The sequence below is a fragment of the Doryrhamphus excisus genome, chromosome 18 (assembly GCF_030265055.1).
Source record: "Doryrhamphus excisus isolate RoL2022-K1 chromosome 18, RoL_Dexc_1.0, whole genome shotgun sequence".
In the NCBI taxonomy this organism is placed as follows: domain Eukaryota; kingdom Metazoa; phylum Chordata; class Actinopteri; order Syngnathiformes; family Syngnathidae; genus Doryrhamphus; species Doryrhamphus excisus.
In genome coordinates this window covers 2,071,194-2,096,251 of record NC_080483.1, presented here as the reverse complement: position 1 = coordinate 2,096,251, position 25,058 = coordinate 2,071,194, and the positions used below count along the sequence as shown (strand labels likewise).

Below are 25,058 nucleotides of genomic sequence, written 5' to 3'. Positions count from 1 at the left end.
CCAAGTCATTTTATCCTCACGAGGGTCGCGGGGGTGCTGGAGCCTATCCCAGCTGTCTTCAGGCGAGGACTGGTGGCCAGCCAATCACAGGGCACATATAGACAAACAACCATTCACGTTCACATTTCATACCTATGGACAATTTGGAGTCTGCAATGAACCTAGCATGTTTTTGGAATGTGGGAGGAAAAAAACGGAGTACCCGTAGAAAAACAGACATAGCCGAGGGTGGAACTGAACTTGGCTGTGAGGCCTGCGCGCTAACCACTCAACCGCTGTGCAGCCTGCTTAAAGGGTTAAGAAGTCAAAAACTTACCACTTCCACACGGAATGGGAGGATAACTTTTTTATACTCTTTTTATTTACAACATATTGCGCAACTGCAGGGTCTTGAGACACATGCTAACTCGCAAACTAGAGAGCTAGCGACCTAAACGGTAGCCTTCAAGTTATTTCCTTTAAACTAAAATAGCCAAAAACTTACCACTTCCACACGGATAGGGAGGATAACTATTAACAGTTATTTAACCTTTAACATGAACATGAATCAAACGTAATAATTTTTTCTGGGTACATGATACCATACAGCATCCATATCAAACTTGCGCGGGCCGCACTGACATTATACGTTCATATCAAGGCGGGGGCCTCAAACTAGTGTCCTGCGGGCCACATTTGGCCCGCGAGCCGTGTGTTTGAGACCCCTGGTCTTGAGACACATGCTAACTCGCAAACTAGAGAGCTAGCGACCTAAACGGTAGCCTTCAAGTTATTTCCTTTCAACTTAAATAGCCAAAAACTTACCACTTCCACACGGATAGGGAGGATAACTATTAACAGTTATTTAACCTTTAACATGAACATGAATCAAACGTAATAATTTTTTCTGGGTACATGATACCATACAGCATCCATATCAAACTTGCGCGGGCCGCACTAACATTAAACTTTCATATCAAGGCGGGGGCCTCAAACTAGTGTCCTGCGGGGCACATTTGGCCCACGGGCTGCGTGTTTGAGACCCCTGATTTACAACATATTGCGCAACGGCAGGGTCTTGTGACACATGCTAACTCGCAAACTAGAGAGCTAGCGACCTAAACGGTAGCCACCAAGTTATATCCTTTAAACTTAAACTTAAAAACTTACCACTTCCACACGGAATGAGAGGATAACTTTTTTATGCAGTATCATTGCTATCATATAACTGACTTCATGCAGTAATCTAAGCTCATATCCTGGAATGTCGTCCAAGAGGAGAACAATGCAGATTAATGAAGTATTATATATATATATATATATATATATATATATATATATATATTGCCACACTGGAATCCAGTATTATTTGACAAAACCACTGAAATGAGCTGGATAGGACTTCTTTAATGTGCTTTTATTATTATTATTATTATTATTATTACGAGACATTTCATCTTATGACTCTAATCTTTCTTAATATAACGAGTGAAACCACATTTTCTTTGTACAATAATGCTAATAATCATAATACAATCATCATGACTGAGGAGAATATACAGTACAGTATGTGCTCAGCGAGACCCCTGCAGTCGGCGGGGGTCTACAATGTAAAGTACACACACACACATACTAAGCTCTTGTACCGACTACTGAAAACCTGCATTTTGCTTCCGTTTAATCACATTCCCGCGGTTGTTATTGCTTTAGCAAACGTAATAAATGCTAACATGAAAGTGTATCCGAGTCAATCTAGCACGCTACGTTTAGGGTGACAAAATAAACGACAACGATAAAGCCGTTACGTGTCGTTATTTACAGAACCTATACCGAAACTACAGGAACACAAGCCACAAAATAGTAAATATACAGTTCACTATACATTACACCTATATATCTACATGATATAATTCACATCTACGTATACAGTACTGCAATATAAATATAATCCTTTAAACGTCGTGATGTAAAAAAAATAAATCAATGTTATTTGCCTCGTAATAAATAATCCGCAGCTGCTATGCTATGTTCCTTACAATCAATACACATGGACTTAAATGTGTTTGTGCAATTTAGTGACATTTCATCGACATTACATTGGTGCTATGCTAAGCTAATGTGTAATAATCTTTTATTAATGTGCAGCTTTTGTGCTTGCGTTTCATGTACAGTAAACCTCGGATATATATCGGACTCGGATATATCGGAAATTCGCTCACAACGGACAGATAAAAAAGAACCGATTTTTCTGTAATGCATTTCCAATAAAATTCATTGCATATATCGGATTTTTTTATAACGGATTTCGCCTATTTCGGACAAAATCTCCAGTCCGGTTCCAATGCATTTCCATGAAATTTCCCTCGCATATATCGGATGGCCGCATCGTGGCCGTTGTGAGCGAATTTCCGATATCGTTGCCTGCGCGTCCAGGTACATTGGAAACATAGTCAAGGAAGTGCCTTTTTATAACGGATAAAATCCGATTTACGCATATACAGGATATAAATCCGATATATGCGTAAAACGGACATTTTCCGGTATACGCATATAACGGATTTCGCTTATATCGGACAAAACCAGTGATCAGGAATTGCACAATACCAAAAAAAAGGGATACAGTGGAACCCGTTTATGTTGACCAGCTCAGCAACTTCCAGTCCAACATGTTAAAGTTCCGGCATTTGTCGATGTTAAAATCTCAATTTATGCGCCAAAAACATAACTTACACGACATTAAAACCAGCACACAATGACTTCCTGTTCAGTGCAAAATAAGCATCAAAACAAAAGGATGGATTCTATCACAGCAATTTACAAAATATACAGTAAACCTTGGATATATCGGACTGGGATATATCGGAAATTCGCTCACAACGGACAGATAAAAAAGAACCGATTTTTCGGTAATGCATTTCCAATAAAAATTCATTGCATATATCGGATTTTTTTATAACGGATTTCGCCTATTTCGGACAAAATATCCAGTCCCGTTCCAATGCATTTCCATGAAATTTCCCTGGCATATATCGGATGGCCGCATCGTGGCGCTCCCGATTCGCCGAATCGTGACAGGCCGCTATACAACGTCATTTGCAGCGTTTGCAGCGTTGCCTGCGCGTCCAGGTACATTGGAAACATAGTCAAGGAAGTGCCTTTTTATAACGGATAAAATCCCATTTTCGCATATACCGGATATAAATCCCATATATGCGTCAAACGGACATTTTCCGGTATACGCATATAACAGATTTCGCTTATATCGGACAAAACCAGTGGGAACAATTGAATCCGATATATCCGAGGTTTTACCGTATTTGACTTCGTAGTCCAGTGTTTTGCAAGTCGAAAGTACGTATGTTTTGAAAGTCAAAGTACGAGTTAATGACATTTTTACTCGACACGCTTAAGTTTTTTTTCAAGTCACCAGACTAAACGCCGAGTCAAGTCCTGAGTCATCAACGTCAAAAGTGCAAGTCCAGTCCGAAGTCATCAAAATTGCTATGTGACTTTAAGTTTATATTAGCATCGTTTGTGCTTCCGTGTTGTCTGCAACCACAATTAGGCTCACCGATTTGTTAATTGTGCACCGTAGTTTGTTCCCAAGCAACGTTTGTTGTGCTTTTGCAGCACTTAGACGCAAATCATACCGTTTTTTTGTGTAGGAATATGAATATTTCAAGTGTTATGTTGTGTGTTTCTTATTCTTTGGTGTAGAAAGTGAAATGCGTGGCAACCTGCGCTGATGAAGCGTTTTGCCGGATTACAAAAACTGCATTATAATGGATGCCCTGTTCTAATTTTAAATTACTTTTTAATTTTTTTCCTCATAACTGGCCACAATATGAGGTACTAGTTATTGGGGGTTAGAGAGCAGCTTTCAGTGAATGGTTTATGATACAGAGAGCTCTGTAAACATTAATAATAATATTGTGCAGATCTGCAGTGCCTGATGCTATCATGTATGTACAGTAGACACTGCGTAGTTAGCCTAGCATGGACAGCTACGTGAATGCTATTTAATGGTGGGCAGTGACCCCTAGTGGAGGCTTGGTGGTAGATCCTATCCCAGTGGACATGGTGATTGTACGCAGTCAAAAGTCAGACTCGGGCGTGGTCGGGGTGGTCGGCGTGGTGGGGCTGATGGCAGCATTCTGGTAGCCCGTCCCATAGCAGCTGTTAGGAGACAGGGAGTTGGGGTCCAGGGGTTTGCCTCCTCCTGGAGCCAAGTAGGCTTTGCGTGCCGGCGCCGACGCAGGGGCGTCTCCGGGTTTGGCGCCCAAGATGAACCTGGCCTCGTCCTGCTCCTCCAGGTTGGATATGTCCTTCATCATGCTCTTACGGTAGGAGACGGAGAGCTTGTTGGAGCCGTCTGACATCAGGTTGAAGTGACGGGCGATGAAGACGATGGGGAGAGGAAGCATGGCCACCACGATGAGGGCGAAGCACATGATCAGTGCCCACAGAGGGTAGCTCTGGAAGCGCTCCTGAGCCTGCAGAATCAGGGTACAGTCGGTCTGTATGACTTAAAATAAACCACCATAGAGGTAGAAGATGATACCTAAGATGGTCATGAACCTGTTTGACTTTCGGTACCTACATACGTAGCTACCCCCCTACTTACCCTTCCACCTGCCTATGAAACCCACCTCCTAAATCCACCTACCTACCAACCTAACCCATCAAGACACTTGCCCATCTACCCAGCTGTCTACTTACCTACCCACATAACTACACCTAACCACCCTTACCTACCTGTCTACCCACCAACCTACCTAAGTCACTACCTGGCATGGTGACATGCCTCAATAGCTACCCACCAAACCCACCTACCTACCTACCTACCTACCTACCTACCAAACCTAGTGATCACATTCTATTTCCCTAACTCCCGAACTACCTAAGTACCAAGCCACCCACCTGCAAAGCCACCTTACCTATCTATCTACTTACATAAGTACCGAGCAACCCTCCTACTTGCCTCCGACCTCCTAGTCCCTACCTTTTGAAACCCATCTGAGGACATACCTACCTACCCAACCCACCTATCTATCCGCCTACCTGCTAAAGCTACAGTCTTACCTACTTATATATACCAACCTATCTACATCCATAAGTAACAAGCCACCTACAACCCCTACCTACCAAACCCATCTTGGGTACATACTCACCTACAGTATCTACCTGCTTATTTATTAAAGCCACCTTCTTAGTTGCATACCATATACTTACATACACTTATCATATATATATACTTATGTATACTATACAGAAGTACCTAGTCACCTACTTCTTACCTCCTACCTACAGTATCAAAACCATCTAGGGGCATACCTACCTACCTATCGATCCACATACCTGCTAAAACCACCTTCTTACATACATGCCAACTTATCTACATTCAGAAGTACCTAGTCACCTACTACTTACCTCCTATCTACAGTATCAAAACCATCTATGGGCATACCTACCTACCTATCGATCCACATACCTGCTGAAACCACCTTCTTACGTACATACCAACTTATCTCCATACAGAAGTACCTAGTCACCTACTTCTTACCTCTTACCTACAGTATCAAAACCATCTAGGGGCATACTTATCTACCTATCTATCCACATACCTGCTAAAACCTCCTTCTTACATACATGCCACCTACCTCTTACCTACAGTACCAAAACCATCTAGGGGCATACTTACCTACCAATCGATCCACATACCTGCTAAAACCACCTTCTTACGTACATACCAACTTATCTACATAGTATAAGTACCTAGCCACCCACTACTTACCTCCTACTTACAGTCCATATCTGCAAAACCCATCTAGGGACATACTGTACCTACAGGACCTACCTACACACCAACAGAACTCTGGTATCCAGCCACCGGCCTACAAAAACCACCTAGTGACTTACCAACCTAGAAAACCCAGCTGCCTAAGTTGCTCCCTAAGTGCCTAGCACCTACCTACAAGTACATAAGAATCTAGCACCTAGCTACTTACCTTCCTACCTACCAAACCCATTGAGTGACCCACCTCCTTACCTCTCATCCCCTTATGTTCTGGGTGATGAATGCAAAGACTGACCAGATCTTGCACCCAGGCATTGTAGCCAGGCGGGCTGATGGCCATCTCTATGACGGTGGCGGAGATCAGCACGATGAGGCAGATCGGGGAGACAAACTTCCACAGGTAGAAGTAGATGATGTTGGGCCGGAAACCCAACATGTCCTCCAAGTCCTGCATGAATCTGTCGGCGAGGGAGGATCACAAAGATGAAATGGTATATACATGATCTCTGCCTCCGGAAACAATCCCCCACTCACCTACCTACACTCATCTGCAGTTGTTGTTGTACCTTTTAGTGCCATAAATCCAAGCCACCGACACATTTTCCAGGATGACCACCACAGTGAGGGGCAGGCCGGCGGAATAGTCGTCGAACATGGTGACAAAGTAATTCCCTGAGCGCTGGACGAACAGCAGGCCGCACAGGAAGGCCACGATGCAGCAACACACTGGAGAAAACCCGGCAAAGGAGGTTGGAAAGGACACCGTACAGATGATCCGTTTTATTGCAGTCAGATCAATAAGTACCTGTGAAGAACCTACCTACCAAACCCATCTTGGGACATACCCATCTACAACATCTACCTGCTTATTTATTAAAGCCACCTTCTTAGTTGCATACCAACTTATCTACGTTCGGAAGTACCTAGCCACCTACTTCTTAGCTCCTACCTACAGTATCAAAACCATCTAGGGGCATACCTACCTACCAAACCTACCTATCCATCCACATACCTGCTAAAACCACCTTCTTACATTCATTCCAACTTATCTACATACAGAAGTACCTAGCCACCTACTTCTTACCTTCTACCTACAGTACCAAAACCATCTAGGGGCATACCTACCTACCAAACCTACCTATCCATCCACATACCTGCTAAAACCACCTTCTTACATACATTCCAACTTATCTACATACATAAGTCACAAGCCACCTACAACCCCTACCTACCAAACCCATCTTGGGACATACCCACCTACAGTATCTACCTGCTTATTTATTAAAGACACCTTCTTAGTTGCATACCATATACTTACATACACTTATGTATATACGGAAGTACCTCGTCACCTACTACTTACCTCCTACCTACAGTATCAAAACCATCTAGGGGCATACCTACCTACCTACCTATCGATCCACATACCTGCTTAAACCACCTTCTTACATACATTCCAACTTATCTACATACAGAAGTACCTAGCCACCTACTTCCTACCTCCTAACTACAGTATCAAAACCATCTAGGGGCATACTTGCCTACCTATCGATCCACATACCTGATAAAACCACCTTCTTACATACATGCCAACTTATCTACATACAGAAGTACCTAGCCACCTACTACTTACCTCCTACCTACAGTACCAAAACCATCTAGGGGCATACTTACCTACCAAACCTACCTACCTATCGATCCACATACCTGCTAAAACCACCTTCTTACATACATACCAACTTATCTACATACAGAAGTACCTAGCCACCTACTTCCTACCTCCTACCGACAGTACCAAAACCATCTAGGGCCATACCTACCTACCTATCGATCCACATACCTGCTAAAACCACCCTCTTACGTACATACCGACTTATCTACATATCTACACACAGAAGTACCAGTCACCTACTTCTTTATCTACAGTACCAAAACCATCCAACCATCAGATAAATACCTGTGAAGAGCTCCTTCTGGACCTTGTAGGTGTCCAGGACGGGTGTGGTGATGCCGGTCATGGTTCCGATCATGCTGCCCAGGCCCAGGTTGATGAGCATGAAGAAGAACATAACGGACCAGAATGGTGACGCCGGGAAGTGCGTCATGGCTTCTGTGAAGGCGATGAAGGCCAAGCCGGTTCCTTGCACAGCCTGCAGGGACGCAAAGTCAGAACCCGCAGAACCCGGTAGCGGAACAACTACAAGCTTACTTTGTTGAGCTCGTCCTCCAGGAGGCAAGGATCCAGACCCAGCTGGGAGAAGCCGTCCTCTTTGACCGTTTTGATGACCTGGTACATCTCGGCGTAGTCGGTGGTGGTGAGGTGAGAGAAGTTCACATGGGGGGGGATCAGATCATGACTCAGCACATTTGAGTTGAGGTATCCTAGGATCTTCTCAGCATTGCTGTGTAGACATAAACGCATTATAAGTCACTTTGAGCTAACTTTTCACTCCCAAACTGTCATTTTTCTGACAAATGCATCACATGGTGGCGCTGTTATTAAACCCCAAGTTTGATCCCATAAGTGGTGTAGGTTTGTAGGTTTAGGGTGTTGCTGGATCGCAACCAAATTTGGTACAGAACTCTTAAATAAAGCATAAAGTTGAACAAGATTTGTTGACAAATATGGCCGCCTTTAAGCAAAACATCTTTGGCTCATGGCCCGTTTGTCAAATTTTAAGGATATCTTTATTTACATGTATGCTAGCATCCCTTAAATGTAAGCGTATATATAGATTTTAGTGCAGATCTGGGTAAACATGCAAAATGAGGAAGTATTTGCACAGTGAAGTGTTTTTGCGTACATCATAAATCACCACACTGGATTTGAAGTAAAACTACCAAGTGAATAAAATGTAGAATTTCAGCTTTAACTTAAGATATTTCACAAAAAAATTATATTTTCTGTGTAGAAATTGCATTAAATTGCCGTAATTATAAATACTGTATATTTTATATGTAGTCAAAAAATTGCTGTAATCACATCTTGATGTTTTATTTCAAATCCACTTTAAATCCACAATAAATATTTTACTTATTTTATATTTTATAAAATAAGTAAAAAAATATATTAAAATATTAAAATATTATAAATATTAAGTATAAAATAAATATATATTTTATACTTATTTAATATTTTAATATTTTTAACAAATATTTTAAATGTAAGTAAATTTCTACCTTTTCCAGTTAAAATCTACTTGCATGAACATTGTAGTATGTTACATCACTCCCTCTTTTATCACGTTTTTTCTTCAGTGATAAATGAATTCCCGCCAAATAGGATTAGAGCAGTAAATAGAGCAGTAAACACAATTTCTCACCATTAATAGAGCCTGCCAGACAAGAAATAGCACCCCTATAGTCACCTTTACACCCAATGCAGTAGATACAGTATAATCAGAGAACATAATCCATTTAAGACATAAATACGACAATAAATGTTTTCCGGACGTGTGGACAGGAAGTGACGTAAGGGATTTCAGACTGAATGACGATGACGACTATTATTATTATTATTAATTTTAAAATGATAAAATCCTGTCGTTGCTGAACATTTTTGTTAGTAGTGACATTTTAGATATAAGTAAATTTCTACCTTTTCCAGTTAAAATCTACTTGCATGAACATTGTAGTACATTACATCACTCCCTCTTTTATCACGTTTTTTTCAGTGATAAGTGAATTCCCGCCCAATAGGATTCAATATTAATAAACTGAATATTTTTGTTATTAAGAGCAGTAAACACAATTTCTTACCATGAATAGAGCCTGCCAGACAAGAAATAGCACCCCTATAGTCACCTTTACACTCATATCACCCAATGCGGTAGATACAGTATTATCAGAGAACATAATCCATTTAAGACTTAAATACGACAATAAATGTTTTCCGGACGTGTGGACAGGAAGTGACGATGACGACTATTATAATTAATTCTAAAATGATAAAATCCTGTCGTTGCTGAACATTTGGTTAGTAGTGACATCTAGTGGCCGGTGTAGACAGTTCATCAACATCTGTTTGTTCAGGGGTCTCAAACACGCGGCCCGTGGGCCAAATGTGGCTCGCAGGACACTAGTTTGAGGCACCCGCCTTGATATGAAAGTTTAATGTTTGATATGGATGCTGTATGGTATCATGTACCCAGAAAAAATTATTACGTTTGATTCATGTTCATGTTAAAGGTTAAATAACTGTTAATAGTTATCCTCCCTATGCGTGTGGAAGTGGTAAGTTTTTGGCTATTTAAGTTGAAAGGAAATAACTTGAAGGCTACTGTTTAGGTCGCTAGCTCTCTAGTTTGTGATTTAGCATGTGTCTCAAGACCATGGGTCTCAAACACACGGCTCGCGGGCCAAATGTGGCCCGCCGGACACTAGTTTGAGGCCCCCGCCTCGATATGAAAGTTTAATGTTAGTGCGGCCCGCGCAAGTTTGATATGGATGCTGTATGGTATCATGTACCCAGAAAAAATTATTACGTTTGATTCATGTTCATGTTAAAGGTTAAATAACTGTTAATAGTTATCCTCCCTATCCGTGTGGAAGTGGTAAGTTTTTGGCTATTTAAGTTGAAAGGAAATAACTTGAAAGGCGACCGTTTAGGTCGGCAGCTCTCTAGTTTGCGAGTTAGCATGTGTCTCAAGACCAGGGGTCTCAAACACACGGCTCGCGGGCCAAATGTGGCCCGCAGGACACAAGTTTGAGGCCCCCGCCTTGATATGAAAGTTTAATGTTAGTGCGGCCCGCGCAAGTTTGATATGGATGCTGTATGGTATCATGTACCCAGAAAAAATGATTACGTTTGATTCATGTTCATGTTAAAGGTTAAATAACTGTTCATAGTTATCCTCCCTATCCGTGTGGAAGTGGTAAGTTTTTGGCTATTTAAGTTGAAAGGAAATAACTTGAAAGGCGACCGTTTAGGTCGCTAGCTCTCTAGTTTGCGAGTTAGCATGTGTCTCAAGACCCTGCAGTTGCGCAATATGTTGTAAATAAAAAGAGTATAAATGTGACTATAGTCGTGTTTTGTCATGTCTACAGGGCTCTAATAATGCTTTGTTCATTTTAATCTGAAAAAATTAATTTGTCTACCCACCAACTATATGTGCTTTCTTAAGTTTTTATTATTTGCCGTTTTATTATTATATTTATTTATTACTGATTGATTGATTTTCTTTATTCTTGATTTGTTTATTTATTTTTCATCTTATTTTGTGCAGAAAAATTAATTTTTTAAATTATTTTTTCTAATTAATTTAGAGCAGAAAAATTTATTTTTTTAATTATTTTTTCTAATTAATTTTTCTGTTTTTAATAAATGCGTTTTTTGTTTGAAAACCTGATGCGGCCCAGTCTCACCCAGACCCTAGCTCCAGTGGCCCCCAGGTAAATTGAATTTGAGACCCCTCATGTAGAACATTTTTATGCTTGAAAAGGCGTAATATCGGTCAATATCGGTGACTACTGCCGCCTACAAGACTTTTTAATTCCAAAGTAAATAAATCTAGAAGAAGCTGTGCCCAACGTACTCAGCGACACATTTCTCATTCATGATGTTGGCCTTGAAGCCCAGCACCGCAAACACCACCAGTGTGGCCAGGATGGACGTAAAGAAGTTAATAAAGGAGACGAGCACGGCATCAAAATGGCAGTTGTTATCGATCTTGTTGTAGCTGGAGAAGGCAATGACCCCTCCGAAGCCCAGCCCCAGCGCGAAGAACACCTGGGTGGCCGCCTCTCTCCACACTTGGGGTTCCAGCATCTTCTCCAGCTGCCGACGAGAAGCACAAATATGACTTCACAGCGGTTACCAGTCAATAAATATTACTCATTCCAGGCTGACCTTTGGTGTGAACATGTGGGAGATACCATCCACGGACCCCTTCAGCATCAAACCTCGGACCAGGAAGCAGAAGAGCACAACATAGGGGAAAAGAGAGCTGAAGTACATCACCTGCGAGAGGTAAGAAGAACATGTAACATGTAAGACATGATAGAACATACGCACTCTAATCCCCTTCTCTTATTTATCGTGATACCTTCCCAGAAGATGCGATGCCTTTAATGACCGCCAGACACACGATGATCCACGCCGCCAGAAGAGAGAAAGTCATTTTAATGTTGAGTCCGCCGCTTTCGGCGATGGTGCTCGTCGTGTTCAGGGTCTGCCGGTACCAAAAGTAAGTCGTGGCCGAACTCTTGTCGCACTCGGGCTCCACGACTGCACAGAAAGAGCAAAAAAATACACCATCGCTGGACGATGTCCATCAAAGGATGAGTAATTTTATTTTATTTTAGTTTAATTATACAGCAATTAACTTCTTTTTACACTTGTATGACAGTAAAGACTTTTTAAAAGCGCCACGCATTGAGCCGACTTGCCCTCTCCATTTGCCTTAACACGAAATATCCATCATTTACCATCAAAGGATGAGTCATTTTAATCTATTTTAGTTTTATTTTAGCAAATTCACTTCTTTTTAGACTTGTAAGACAATTGGAAAACTGGAAAAAAAAACTGGAAAAAAATAAGTCAACTGGTGCGTTCCACTTCCCTAAACACGACATAGCCATCATGTGCCATCAAAGAATGAGTAATTTTATTCTATTTTAGTTTTATTATAGAGTAATTATATTCCTTTCACACTTGTATGACAGTAAAGAGTGTTGAAAAGTGTTATACAAGAAGTCGACTGGTCCTCTCTGCATCCGTAAACACTAAATATCAATCATGCACCATCAAAGGATGAGTAATTTTATTTTATTTTAGTTTTATTTTAGAGCAATTAAATTCTTGTGACACTTTTATGACAGTGAAGAGTGTTAAAAAGTGCGATACAAGAAGTCGACCGGTCCTCTCCACATCTGTAAACACGAGATATCCATTATGCACCAAAAAGATGAGTAATTTTATTTTTTTAGTTTTATTTTAGAGCAATTAAATTCTTGTCACACTTTTATGACAGTAAAGAGTGTTAAAAAGTGCGATACAAGAAGTCGATCGGTCATCTCCACATCCGTAAACACAAGATATCCATTATGCACCAAAAAGATGAGTAATTTTATTTTATTTTAGTTTTATCATAGAGCAATTAAATTCTTGTCACACTTTTATGACAGTAAAGAGTGTTAAAAAGTGCGATACAAGAAGTCGACCGGTCCTCTCCACATCCGTAAACACAAGATATCCATTATGCACCAAAAAGGATGAGTAACTTTATTGTATTTTAGTTTTATTTTACAGCAATTAAATTCTTGTCACACTTTTATGACAGTGAAGAGTGTTAAAAAGTGCGATACAAGAAGTCGACCAATCCTCTCTTCATCCTTAAACATGAGATATCCATTATACACCAAAAAGGATGAGTAACTTTATTCTATTTTAGTTTTATTTTAGAGCGATTAAATTCTTGTCACACTTTTATGACAGTAAAGAGTGTTAAAAAGTGCGATACAAGAAGTCGACCGATGCTCTCCACATCCGTAAACACGAGATATCCATTATTCACCCAAAAAAATGAGTAATTTTATTTTATTTTAGTTTTATTTTAGAGCGATTAAATTCTTTTCACACTTTTATGACAGTGAAGAGTGTTAAAAAGTGTGATACAAGAAGTCGACCGATGCTCTCCACATCCGTAAACACGAGATATCCATTATGCACCAAAAAGGATGAGTAATTTTATTTTATTTTAGTTTTATTATAGAGCAATTAAATTCTTGTGACACTTTTATGACAGTAAAGAGTGTTAAAAAGTGCGATACAAGAAGTCGACCGGTCCTCTCCACATCCGTAAACACGAGATATCAGTTATTCACCCAAAAAGATGAGTAATTTTATTTTATTTTAGTTTTATTTTAGAGCAATTAAATTCTTGTGACACTTTTATGACAGTGAAGAGTGTTAAAAAGTGTGATACAAGAAGTCGACCAGTCCTCTCCACATCCGTAAACACGAGATATCCAATATGCACCAAAAAAGATGAGTAATTTTATTTTATTTTAGTTTTATTTTAGAGCAATTAAATTCTTGTCACACTTTTATGACAGTAAAGAGTGTTAAAAAGTGCGATACAAGAAGTCGACCGGTCCTCTCCACATCCTTAAACATGAGATATCCATTATGCACCAAAAAGATGAGTAGTTTTATTTTATTTTAGTTTTTTTATAGAGCAATTAAATTCTTGTCACACTTTTATGACAGTAAAGAGTGTTAAAAAGTGCGATACAAGAAGTCGACTGGTCCTCTCCACATCCGTAAACACAAGATATCCATTATACACCAAAAAGGATGAGTAACTTTATTCTATTTTAGTTTTATTTTAGAGCAATTAAATTCTTGTCACACTTTTATGACAGTGAAGAGTGTTAAAAAGTGCGATACAAGAAGTCAATCGGTCATCTCCACATCCGTAAACACGAGATATCCATTATGCACCAAAAAGTTGAGTAATTTTATTTTATTTTAGTTTTATTTTAGAGCAATTAAATTCTTGTCACACTTTTATGACAGTAAAGAGTGTTAAAAAGTGCGATACAAGAAGTCGACCGATGCTCTCCACATCCGTAAACACGAGATATCCGTTATTCACCCAAAAAGATGAGTAATTTAATTTTATTTTAGTTTTACTACACAGTGATTACATGTTTGTTTTTACCTGTTTGACTGTTAAAAATGTTAAACATGACAATCGACTTGACGTATCGGCTTTCCTAAACCCGACATGCCTGTCATGTGCTATCGAAGGATGAGTATTTTTTTTTATTTTGGTTTTATTAAACATAGATAACTTATTTTTACATTTGTATAAAAGTGCAGAATGTTAAAAAGCGAGACGCATAAAGTCAACCGATCCTTTCTTCTTCTGTAAACATGACGGATACATTGTGCGGATATCAAAATATGAGTACATTTTGTTTCTTTTTAGTTTTATTTTAGCGCGGGTAACTTCTTATTACACTTGAATAAATCTTTTTTTTTTAAATTTAGTGCTTCGTGTCACTCACTTGCGAGTGTCCCGTTCTTCCTGATAGGACATTCGCTCCACGGCAGAGGAAACTGGAAAGACTGGAAGAAGTAGAAGATGCTCCAGCCGATGATCACGTTGTAGTAGAGTCCCACGAAGCCACACACCTGCATGGGCGGACAGAGGAACGTTACGTCGACGTTACAAGGACACACCGAGGTACGTGCACGTGAACGTGAACCAACGAGTCGTGCGGAACATTCCGAGGCGACATCAGGTCGGAGGAGAAGGCATCAATAATTAAAGTGCTCTCTTTTCAACCGAGATACACGTAGATATTTTTAGCAACTTGTCAGAAAGGCTCCCTGTCAATACTTGACGAGTCGGAGGGTGTCGTGTATCTGCAATCCTTTCATCCAAGCTTTTGGACCATAGATACCATCATGTGCCTCCAAAGTCATTCTTTATGGAGTACTGAATGCTTGTTGCCATGCAGATTAGAGCGTATCAAATTTAATTGTAGCTGAGACATTGCTTATTATTATTATTATTATTGATTTGGGTGTTTAAGTGTTTATATAATAATAGAATTTGGTGACTCCTAAAGCAAAGTAATATAAATATGTACGGAAATACTTTATTATGAGCATATACTGGTATCAGAATAATTATCGCAATAAAAATCATATTCATAATTCCGAATAAAAGGCTGGGAACCCCAATGTTATAAGAAGAAACTCTGGAGAAAGTTTCTTTTTTTTATTTCATAATTTTTTATTTTTGTGTCGTAATTTTTTGAGAAAAATATAAAAACTTATATTAAATATAAAATCAAATAATATTAAATGAAATACTATAAAATGTAATGTATAAAATAACAAATATATTTTTGTAAAATTATATAATGTATAATAAAATGTGATTACATATAAAATGAAACATACATTTATAAATACATATTTTTACACTATATATACGTATCAAACTAATCTCATAATTTCAACTTTTTATGTCATAATTCTGACTTTTTCTTCACTTCTTTTCTTCACTTGTAATCTTATAATTAGAACTTTTTAATCTCATAATTTCAATTTCCTATCTCATTATTTATTTTTATTTCATAATTTTAACTATTAATAATAACTATGACTTATCTTGTTTCTTTTATTTCATTATTTTAACTTTTTTGTCTCATAATGATGACTTTGTATCCCTTTTTTATTTCATAATTTTAACATTTAAAAAAATAAAAAGGAATCCAAAATGATATTAAATATAAAATAAAACAATATCAAATGATTAAATTAAATAATACAAAATGAAATATAATGTATACAATAAAAAATATATTATAGTGAAATTATATAAATTATTATAAAATTATCTATATTATTATATGAAATTATAGAAATTTTATAAAATATAATAAAATGATTTAAAAATGAAAACATACATTTATAAATAAACATTTTGACAAACATACCTATCACAATAATTGTACATTGTTTAAATTTGAGTCCAGCGGAACCTACAAAGTCGAAAGGAAAGTGTGACGATAACCATAGAGCCAGAAATTGCGCTGCAAAATAGGACAGCAATACCTATAAAACGCCACTAGGTTGCAGTATTGCTCTGTGACACCTTCTTTCTTCTCCTCTGTCCCGTGTCCGTCTTGCTATCATACCCTGATTGACTTTGACCCTTGACCCTTGACCCCTTGACAGCGAAGAATATTACAATGTCGTGTATGTACCATCAGACTTGACATCCCGATCCCGCCCAGGCGCGGACACACATAATTCCACACCCCGATGCTCCCACGTCGGATCTTCTGACCCACAGCCAACTCCAGGAAGAAGAGCGGGATGCCGATGATGAGGAGGAGGATGAAGTAGGGGACGAGATAAGCTCCTGGGGAAAAAAAAATGATGTCTTACACGATGAAAAGCTGGCGTGATGAGTCCAACTGCACTTCCTGTGTGACGTCAGGTACTTTTAACAAACTCCTCCTCCTCCCATTCATGTTTGAATCCCAGTCTAAATTTATCCCTCGGCTGCTTAATCCTCAGAGATGTAATCAGGATGTGCAGCACATATTTAGTCCTGCGTACAAAGAACCACATCAACTGCAGCTGCAGAAGTATTGGGACAGCAATGCTGGCTTTCTATGCCTTTATCAATAGTCGTGCTTTATCAATATATCACGTGTAGCCATACAAGAATGATAGCCATAGCTAGTCATGGAGGAAGGGAAAAATATACACAAAAACAACTGAGATTGGGGAGTGGAAAAACGTATGTAAGTATGTATAACACACATATATATATGTAATATATATATATATATATAAAATAATTCATCCCAAAAAATGTAATTGTAATGGAATCATAACAGTAATAATAATACAGAACACGCATGTTATGAGGAGAAAACTCTGGTAATAAAAGGCTTTTTACTTTTTATTTCATAATTGGGATTTCTGAATCTCACAATTTTTAATTTTTATCTCACAATTATTACTTTTTAATCTCATAATTCCTTTTATTATTTGGTATTTTTGACTATTTGTCTCGGTGATGACTATCTCATCATTTTGACTTTTTAATCTCATCATTTAGACTTTTTATCTAATAGTTATTAAGAGATTAAAAAGTCATAACTATTAGATAAAAAGTCAAAATGATGAGCTAGTCATAACCGAGATATAAAATGAAAAATAAAAATGGAATTGTGAGATTAAAAATTCCAGAAATAAAGGCCGAAACTTCTTTTCAGGAGTTAAAATAAAATAAAAAATAATAAAATGTACATAATAATATTACATAATAAATATATTACATAATAAAATGTAAATGAAATATGGCCAATAAAAGTTGAAGGTACAATAATGTTGTTGTTCTTTCAGGAGGGAAGAAGGCCGATTGTGGATGTCGGAAGCATGTCGGAAGCATGTCGGAAGCATGCCGGAAGCATGCCGGAAGCATGCCGGAAGCATGCCGGAAGCATGCCGGAAGCATGCCGGAAGCATGTCGGAAGCATGTCGGAAGCATGTCGGAAGCATGTCAGAAGCATGCCGGAAGCATGCCGGAAGCATGCCGGAAGCATGTCGGAAGCATGTCGGAAGCATGTCGGAAGCATGCCGGAAGCATGCCGGAAGCATGTCGGAAGCATGTCGGAAGCATGTCGGAAGCATGTCGGAAGTATGTCGGAAGTATGCCGGAAGCATGCCGGAAGCATGTCGGAAGCATGTCGGAAGCATGCCGGAAGCATGCCGGAAGCATGCCGGAAGCATGCCGGAAGCATGCCGGAAGCATGCCGGATGCATGTCGGAAGTATGTCGGAAGCATGCCGGAAGCATGCCGGAAGCATGCCGGAAGCATGCCGGAAGTATGTCGGAAGCATGCCGGAAGCATGCCGGAAGCATCCCGGAAGCATCCCGGAAGCATCCTGGAAGCATGTCGGATGCATGCCGGATGCATGCCGGAAGCATGCCGGAAGCATGCCGGATGCATGCCGGATGCATGCCGGAAGTATGCCGGATGCATGCCGGATGCATGCCGGAAGTATGCCGGAAGCATGTCGGAAGCATGTCGGAAGTGGAAGCCCCTGGTCCGCTTTGTATTGTTTGTATTGGAGCAGCACTAAAACAGCCGAGGTTTGGGAACGCTGAAAGGGAAGCCATATTTGGAGCTGGCACTCACCTCCTCCGTTCTTTTGGCAAAGGTAGGGGAAGCGCCACACGTTCCCCAGCCCCACAGAGAAGCCCACCTGGGCCAGGATGTACTGCAGTTTACTGTTCCAGGCCGGCCGCCCGTCATTTTCCGCCGCCTCGATCCGGGGCGCTTTCCTTTCTCCGCCGGCGCCGACGTTCAGCGAGCTGCTCTTGTAGTCCAGCGGCTCCTCGTGCGCGAGCAGGTCGGCCACCGACTCGGTGACGTGCTCGTGGCTCTGCTCGCGCTGCGTCACCTTGCTGTTTTTAGGCATCGGGGAGGCCGGGGTCCGGGGGGGAGGGGGCTGCGGGAAGGGGAGGCTGGTGAGAAGTGAGCAGATGAAGAGCTTGCGGGGGAGAGGCTGGGATGCCGCTGGGGGGCCTCAATCCTGCACTGGAAGCACAGAGAAAGACCGTCAGCCATGTTGTACACCCTGGACTGGTGGCCAGCCAATCACAGGGCACATATAGACAAACAACCATTCACACTCACATTCATACCTATGGACAATTTGGAGTGGCTAATTAACCTAGCATGTTTTTGGAGGAAAAAAACATGGGAGGAAACCCGAGTACCCGGAGAAAACCCACGCATGAGTGGGTGGAATTGAACCCTTGTCTCCTAGCTGTGAGGTCTGCGCGCTAACCACTCGCCCACCGTGCTGCTGATGTTTCAAATATTTTTTTGGTTTTTTTTCCCCTCATAAAATTCAGATTTTATTGCTTCTTTTTTTATTATTATTATTATAATTATTATTATTATTATTTTTTCATAATATTATATTATGACTTTTAAACTTATAACATCTTTTTTTAACATTTAAACTTTGCTACTAAAAATGTCATTTTTTCCATTTCATATTTTTACATTAAAGCTGATTTTTTCAGTTTTGCTGGAATGTTATTTATGTATTTATGTTTTTAAAAAAGGTTATTTTTTTATTTTCATTGAAATATGAAATTATATTTTAATAACTTAAAAAAAAGAACAGCGAAAATAGAAACATCAGCTTTCATTTTAAGATATTGATTCTAAAATTATATTTGTATGTTTTTAAAAAGGTTATTTTTAGGTTGTTTTTTATTTTTATTGAAGTAAAAAATTATATTTTAATAACTTAAAAAAAGAACAGCGAAAAGAAAAACATCAGCTTTCATTTTACGAGATTGATTCTAAAATTATATTTCTTTGTTTTAAAAAAGGTTATTTTTAGGTTGTTGTTTATTTTTTTTTAAATATGAAATTATATTTTAATAACTTAAAAAAACAACAGTAAAAATAGAAACATCAGCTTTCATTTAAACTTGTAACATTTTTTTTAACATTTAAACTTTGCTACTAAAAATTTGTGTTTTTTATCATTTTTTTCCATTTCGGAATGTTATTTATGTATTTATGTTTTTAAAACGGTTATTTTTAGGTTATTTTTATTTTTATTGAAATATGCAATTATATTTTAATAACTTAAAAAAACATGCAAACTCCACAGAGAGTTGGTGGAATTGAACCCTGGTCTCCTAGCTGTGAGGCCTGCGTGCAAACCACTTGATCGCCGTGCCGCTGATGTTTCAAATTTATTTTTTATTTTTTATTTTTTATTTTTTATTTTTTATTATATATATATATATATATATATTTTATATTTTTATATTTTTATATTTTTATATTTTTATATTTTTATATTTTTATATTTTTATATTTTTATATTTTTATATTTTTATATATTTTTATATTTTATGTTTTTATATTTTAAGGTTTTTTTCCCCTCATAAAATTCAGATTTTCTTGCTTCTTTTTTTTTCTTTTAATATTTTGACTTTATTCTTGTTTTCCGCAAAAAGTACAACTTTCTTCATTTTGGTTTGTATAGTACCACAATACAAGCCGTACACTGACTACTCTTAACTACAGAATTGAAATCCTGTATATATTTTTCCAAGAAGTAACACCAAAATTCGGTTACTAACTAAAAAAATAAAAATAAAAAAAATCCCAATCCTGCAAATTGTTCTATTTCATTTCCCTTTTCTGCAAGCTTAACTTCAGTGAAGCTTTTTTTTTCTCTTGCTCTCTAAATCCCCTAATCCCCTGAATGGTAGTTTGCCTCGTCTCAAACGCAACCACATGGCCAGCTCATAACCTCATAACAATACGTCTCTTCATAAAAATACGCCTTTTTGCCTCTCATATTATTTGACATATTACTTCAATGGGTTTGCATTGAGGTGCAAAATGGAGTGCAGTACTTGGCTGCAGCCAGCAGAGGCGCCAATGAGTCAGTTTTGAGTAAATGAGGGAATTTCTGGGTGCTTTGTTTCTATAAGGCAATTGTGTTGAATTGTGAAAACAATGTTTTTTTTTTTTCTTTATTCATATAACACCCCCCCCCCCCCCCCCCCGTCCCCAACAGTCCCTGCTTGGCTTTTACCGCAGATGTTCACTTGCTTCATCCGTCTCTGCATCTGTACGCATGTCAACATGATGTAATAATCCTTCGCCATTCACAAGCATGCGTAATCCCGCGTGCATTAACCCATAAAGCCTCCGCTCAGCATCCGCTCAAGTCAACAAGACATGTGAAGGCTGCTCTCACGTCGCCCGCCCGCGTGAAAACCCCATCCACCCTGCCGTCCAATCAGCCGCATGACCCAACGCCAATATTTCAACTTTATTTAATCATTTTCATAAATAGTCCTTCCATAATATTAGGACTGTAGTGTTTTTAATTTTGATCTTTTTTCACCAAACCAATTTTCCAAAAATGCTGACTTATTGTTTTAATTACAGATGTTTTTCACCTTTTTTTTTAATTCCAAATTTTCAACTTGAAAAATTTGGTTCTTGTAATTTCAACTTTATTCCCATAATATTTTGACTTTATTCTCGTAATATGTAACTTTATCCACAACCTAGATTTCAACTTGATTTCTTTTTTTTCGCATCATATTATATTATGACTTTAAACTTATAACATCTTTTTTTTATATTTCAACTTAAAAATTAAAAATTTGATTTTTTTCCATTTCATATTTTTACATTAAAGCTGATTTTTCCAGTTTTGCTGGAATGTTATTTATGAATTTATATATTGTTTTAAAATAATTATATAATTTTATATATATAATTTTATATTTCAATAAAAAAAACTAAAAATAACCTTTTTAAAAACATAAATACATAAATAACATTCCAGCAAAACTGGAAAAATCAGCTTTAATGTAAAAATATGAAATGGAAAAAATGACATTTTTAAAATTATATTTTAATAACTTAAAAAAAGAACAGCGAAAATAGAAACATCAGCTTTCATTTTACGAGATTGATTCTAAAATTATATTTCTATGTTTTTAAAAAAGGTTATTTTTAGGTTGTTTTTTATTTTTATTGAAATATGAAATTATATTTTAATAACTTAAAAAAGAACAGCGAAAATAGAAACATCAGTTTTCATTTTACAAGATTAATTCTAAAATTATATTTCTATGTTTTTAAAAAAGGTTATTTTTAGGTTGTTTTTTTTTTATTGAAATATGAAATATTATTTTAATAACTTAAAAAAGAACAGCGAAAATAGAAACATCAGCTTTCATTTTACGAGATTGATTCTAAAATTATATTTGGCTTAAAGGGGAAGTGACATGATTCATCAACTTAGCTTAAATGTTCTACGTTGTCTGATTCTTGAAAGACAACAATAACAATAAATTCGCAAAAATGACATTTCTAGTTGATGGCGCCGCCAGCTATGATAAGCTAGCTCTCGCTAAGGTAAACAAACATGGCGGTGTACGAGACAGAGGATGTTTACAGTTACACGGACTTATGACATGCACATGCACCTGCCTTAAAGGGGACCTATTATGCTAATTTTTCTGCCCTTTGAATTGAGTTAATCTGCATAGTAAGCTTTCTCGAGCTTCCAGAATCTGTACCTATTCCAGCTGTATTTCCTCTTAGATTTCCAAAACTGTTTTAATGTATTCCACCCACCCAACGTAGCCAAGCACTGGTGCCTTGTAGCTCAGGGGAACCAGGAAGTGAGGATATTGTGTCCACCTAGCTTGCCCAAGGAGGAGCACTCATTGTCGGGCACACTTTGTCAGAGCACCGCTAGAGCCATGGAGCTCAGAAGTAGGACGCCATGTTTACTAAGTGCAGACAATCAGTAGTGGAAATATGGTCAATACGTGTTTTTGCGGAACGACATGTGCTTAAAAACACTCGGTACACCCGCTAATTAGCTATTAGCAGGTAAGACGCTCAAAAATAGACATTCTATAATGCTACACAGACAACCGCTTACTTAAAAATAATCGCAATGCCAACACGGTGAAATCTTCCACAGGGCAGGCATACACTGGTACGCCCATATAAGGAAGTCTAGCTCGCTGTGATGTCACAGAGAACCAGTGTTAGAAATAACTCTCTGAAACCAAGCGTTCAGAGCCATCCCAAGCTAATTTCAGGGCTCAATTCCAAATCCACAAACCTCATAATCTGAAACTTTGGTATGTTTTTTTTTTTGTTTTGTTTAGTTTTTTTTTTGGTAAAAAAAAAAACTTACAATACAACATTAAAATAAAAAAACACATAAAAATTAAAATACAACATTCTAAGTACATTTATAGGTCAGAAAAGTGGAAAAAGCGTAATAGGTTCCCTTTCAAGAAAAACTTACAGCATCAATCAGATATTGAACATCCAGCAGCAACTCAACATTTTGGCACTACAACTATTTTGAAGGAAAATTATACTGAAACTTGCCTTATTTACCACTTTTTTACACTTGTTTGACAGCTCAGCATGTTTTATTTAACCCTGGAACAGATTAAGTGGGACATTCATTCATTCATTTTGTACCGCTTATCCTCACGAGTGTCGTGTTTGGGGTGCTGGAGCCTATCCCAGCTATCTTGGGGCGAGAGGCGGGGTACACCCTGGACTGGTGGCTAGCCAAGAAAAACTTACAGTATCACTCAGATACTGAACATCCAGCAGCAACTCGACATTTTGGCTCGACAACTATTTTTGAAGAAAATTATACTGAAACTTGCCTTATTTACAACGCTTTTACACTTGTTTGACAGGTAGTAAAGGTTTAAAAGGTTTTATTTAACCCTGGAACAGATTAAGTGGGACATTCATTCATTCGTTTACTACATTTATAAGTCAGAAAAGTGGAAAAAACGCAATAGGTTCCCTTTCAAGAAAAACTTACAGTATCACTCAGATACTGAACATCCAGCAGCAACTCGACATTTTGGCGCGACAACTATTTTTGAAGAAAATTATACTGAAACTTATTTACCACGCTTTTACACTTGTTTGACAGTTAGTAAAGGTTTGAAAAGGTTTTATTTAACCCTGGAACAGATTAAGTGGGAAATTCATTCACTCATTTATTCATTTTCTACCGGTTATCCTCATGAGGGTTGCGTTTGGGGTGCTGGAGCCTATCCCAGCTGTCTTGGGGCAAGAGGCGGGGTACACAATCTGGACCGGTGGCCAGCCAATCACAGGGCACATATAGACAAACAACTTAATAATGGGAAATAATCTTTAAAATAACAGCAGATGGTGTGACCTTGGGGAAGATTCTCGTTTTTTTTTGTGTGTGCAAATTTGAATGAAAAGTGAAGACACGATTATGGAAGAAAAAAAAAATGGCTACAAACATGACGACACTTGTCGTCATAAAAATCAATAGTCCTCTCATTAATAATTCACACATCGTTCTGGTTACCTTGCATGGAAGTCTTGCAAGGTCACAAGCACACATACATGCATAAACATTTAATATTTCATTTAAAGTGTTATTCAATTCTAGGTTATTTAATGCCATTTTTGTTTTATCCAACGGGACACTCGAGACGGGTGGGAGGGGACCGTGATTATTTAAGTCAAGCCCAGCGTCTTCTCCGCAACCAAGACGTAATATTTCACATTCAAGAATATGATTTATAGATATAATAACTTTTTATGATGATGGAAATGGATGATATTTACTCACCGTGAGACTTTAGCAGTAAAAAGCGAGCTTCAGCATGAAGAGAGAGGAGGAGCGTGGGGAGCATCCACAGTCGCCGTGTGTGTGTGTGCGGGGAAGCGGAGAGGCGAGGCAAGCGGGGTTGGGGGCTGTGGGGGAGGGGGTAGTGGGGGGATTGGGGGGGGGGGTGTGGTTACGCAGCGTCACACAGCCACGTGCCCGTGACGCACACAAGCGGAGCGCATCGCCTCGACGCAAACTTGCTAGTAATCATCTCCTGACGCTCACTTGTGTTGACGCCTGGGATGACAATGACAGTCAAGGTCACCGGACGATGGATGGGATTTTTTTTTTTTTTTTTTTTTTTTTTTTTTTTTTTACATCAATAATCATCAAAACCTCCTCCTTCATCTTGGAGGTCGTTTATGAAGACAAGAGGAACGTATAGCACCATAAACCGTAAATCATGCACCACTTTAAAATAAAAAACACTTAAAATAGCACGTTTAACGATACCACGATAAATCCTTGAACCACTGCAGTGATGTGACCTTTTACCCAAACTGGCTAAAAATAAGCATCACATGACTCATGGTACATGTACTCTCAAAGA

At 38.4% G+C, this 25,058-nt stretch overlaps 1 protein-coding gene across 5 annotated transcripts; it reads right to left on the bottom strand.

Moving 5' to 3' along the window:
* Window positions 1–3,786: 3,786 nt before the first annotated feature.
* On the bottom strand, window positions 3,787–24,586 carry LOC131105821 (sodium-dependent neutral amino acid transporter SLC6A17-like). Of its 5 annotated transcripts, none has more exons than XM_058054191.1 (12): window positions 24,470–24,586; window positions 18,451–18,847; window positions 16,502–16,659; window positions 14,789–14,915; window positions 11,821–12,002; window positions 11,625–11,735; window positions 11,311–11,552; window positions 7,986–8,178; window positions 7,734–7,926; window positions 6,343–6,502; window positions 6,072–6,234; window positions 3,787–4,472 (listed from the first exon to the last, which is right to left on the bottom strand). In XM_058054191.1, the coding sequence occupies exons 2-12, from the start codon at window positions 18,731–18,733 to the stop codon at window positions 4,074–4,076; spliced, it is 2,211 nt and encodes a 736-aa protein (XP_057910174.1). In that variant the 5' UTR covers window positions 18,734–18,847; window positions 24,470–24,586; the 3' UTR covers window positions 3,787–4,073. The 5 variants fall into 5 exon arrangements, with proteins under 5 accessions (XP_057910174.1, XP_057910173.1, XP_057910176.1 ...); XM_058054190.1 differs by having other exon boundaries at window positions 18,451–18,852; window positions 24,470–24,584; XM_058054193.1 differs by lacking the exon at window positions 3,787–4,472 and having other exon boundaries at window positions 6,093–6,234; window positions 6,311–6,502; window positions 18,451–18,852; window positions 24,470–24,584.
* Window positions 24,587–25,058: the final 472 nt, after the last annotated feature.

What these genes read in the sequence shown, in the direction of transcription:
- LOC131105821 (XM_058054191.1), bottom strand. Translation starts at nt 18,733, where the DNA reads ATGCCTAAAAACAGCAAGGTGACGCAGCGCGAGCAGAGCCACGAGCAC. An exon ending in GCATCGCATCTTCTGGGAAG is followed by an intron (nt 11,736 to 11,820) that starts GTATCACGATAA and finishes TACCTCTCGCAG; the next exon opens with GTGATGTACTTCAGCTCTCT. An exon ending in AATGAGAAATGTGTCGCTGA is followed by an intron (nt 8,179 to 11,310) that starts GTACGTTGGGCA and finishes ATGTCTACACAG; the next exon opens with CAATGCTGAGAAGATCCTAG.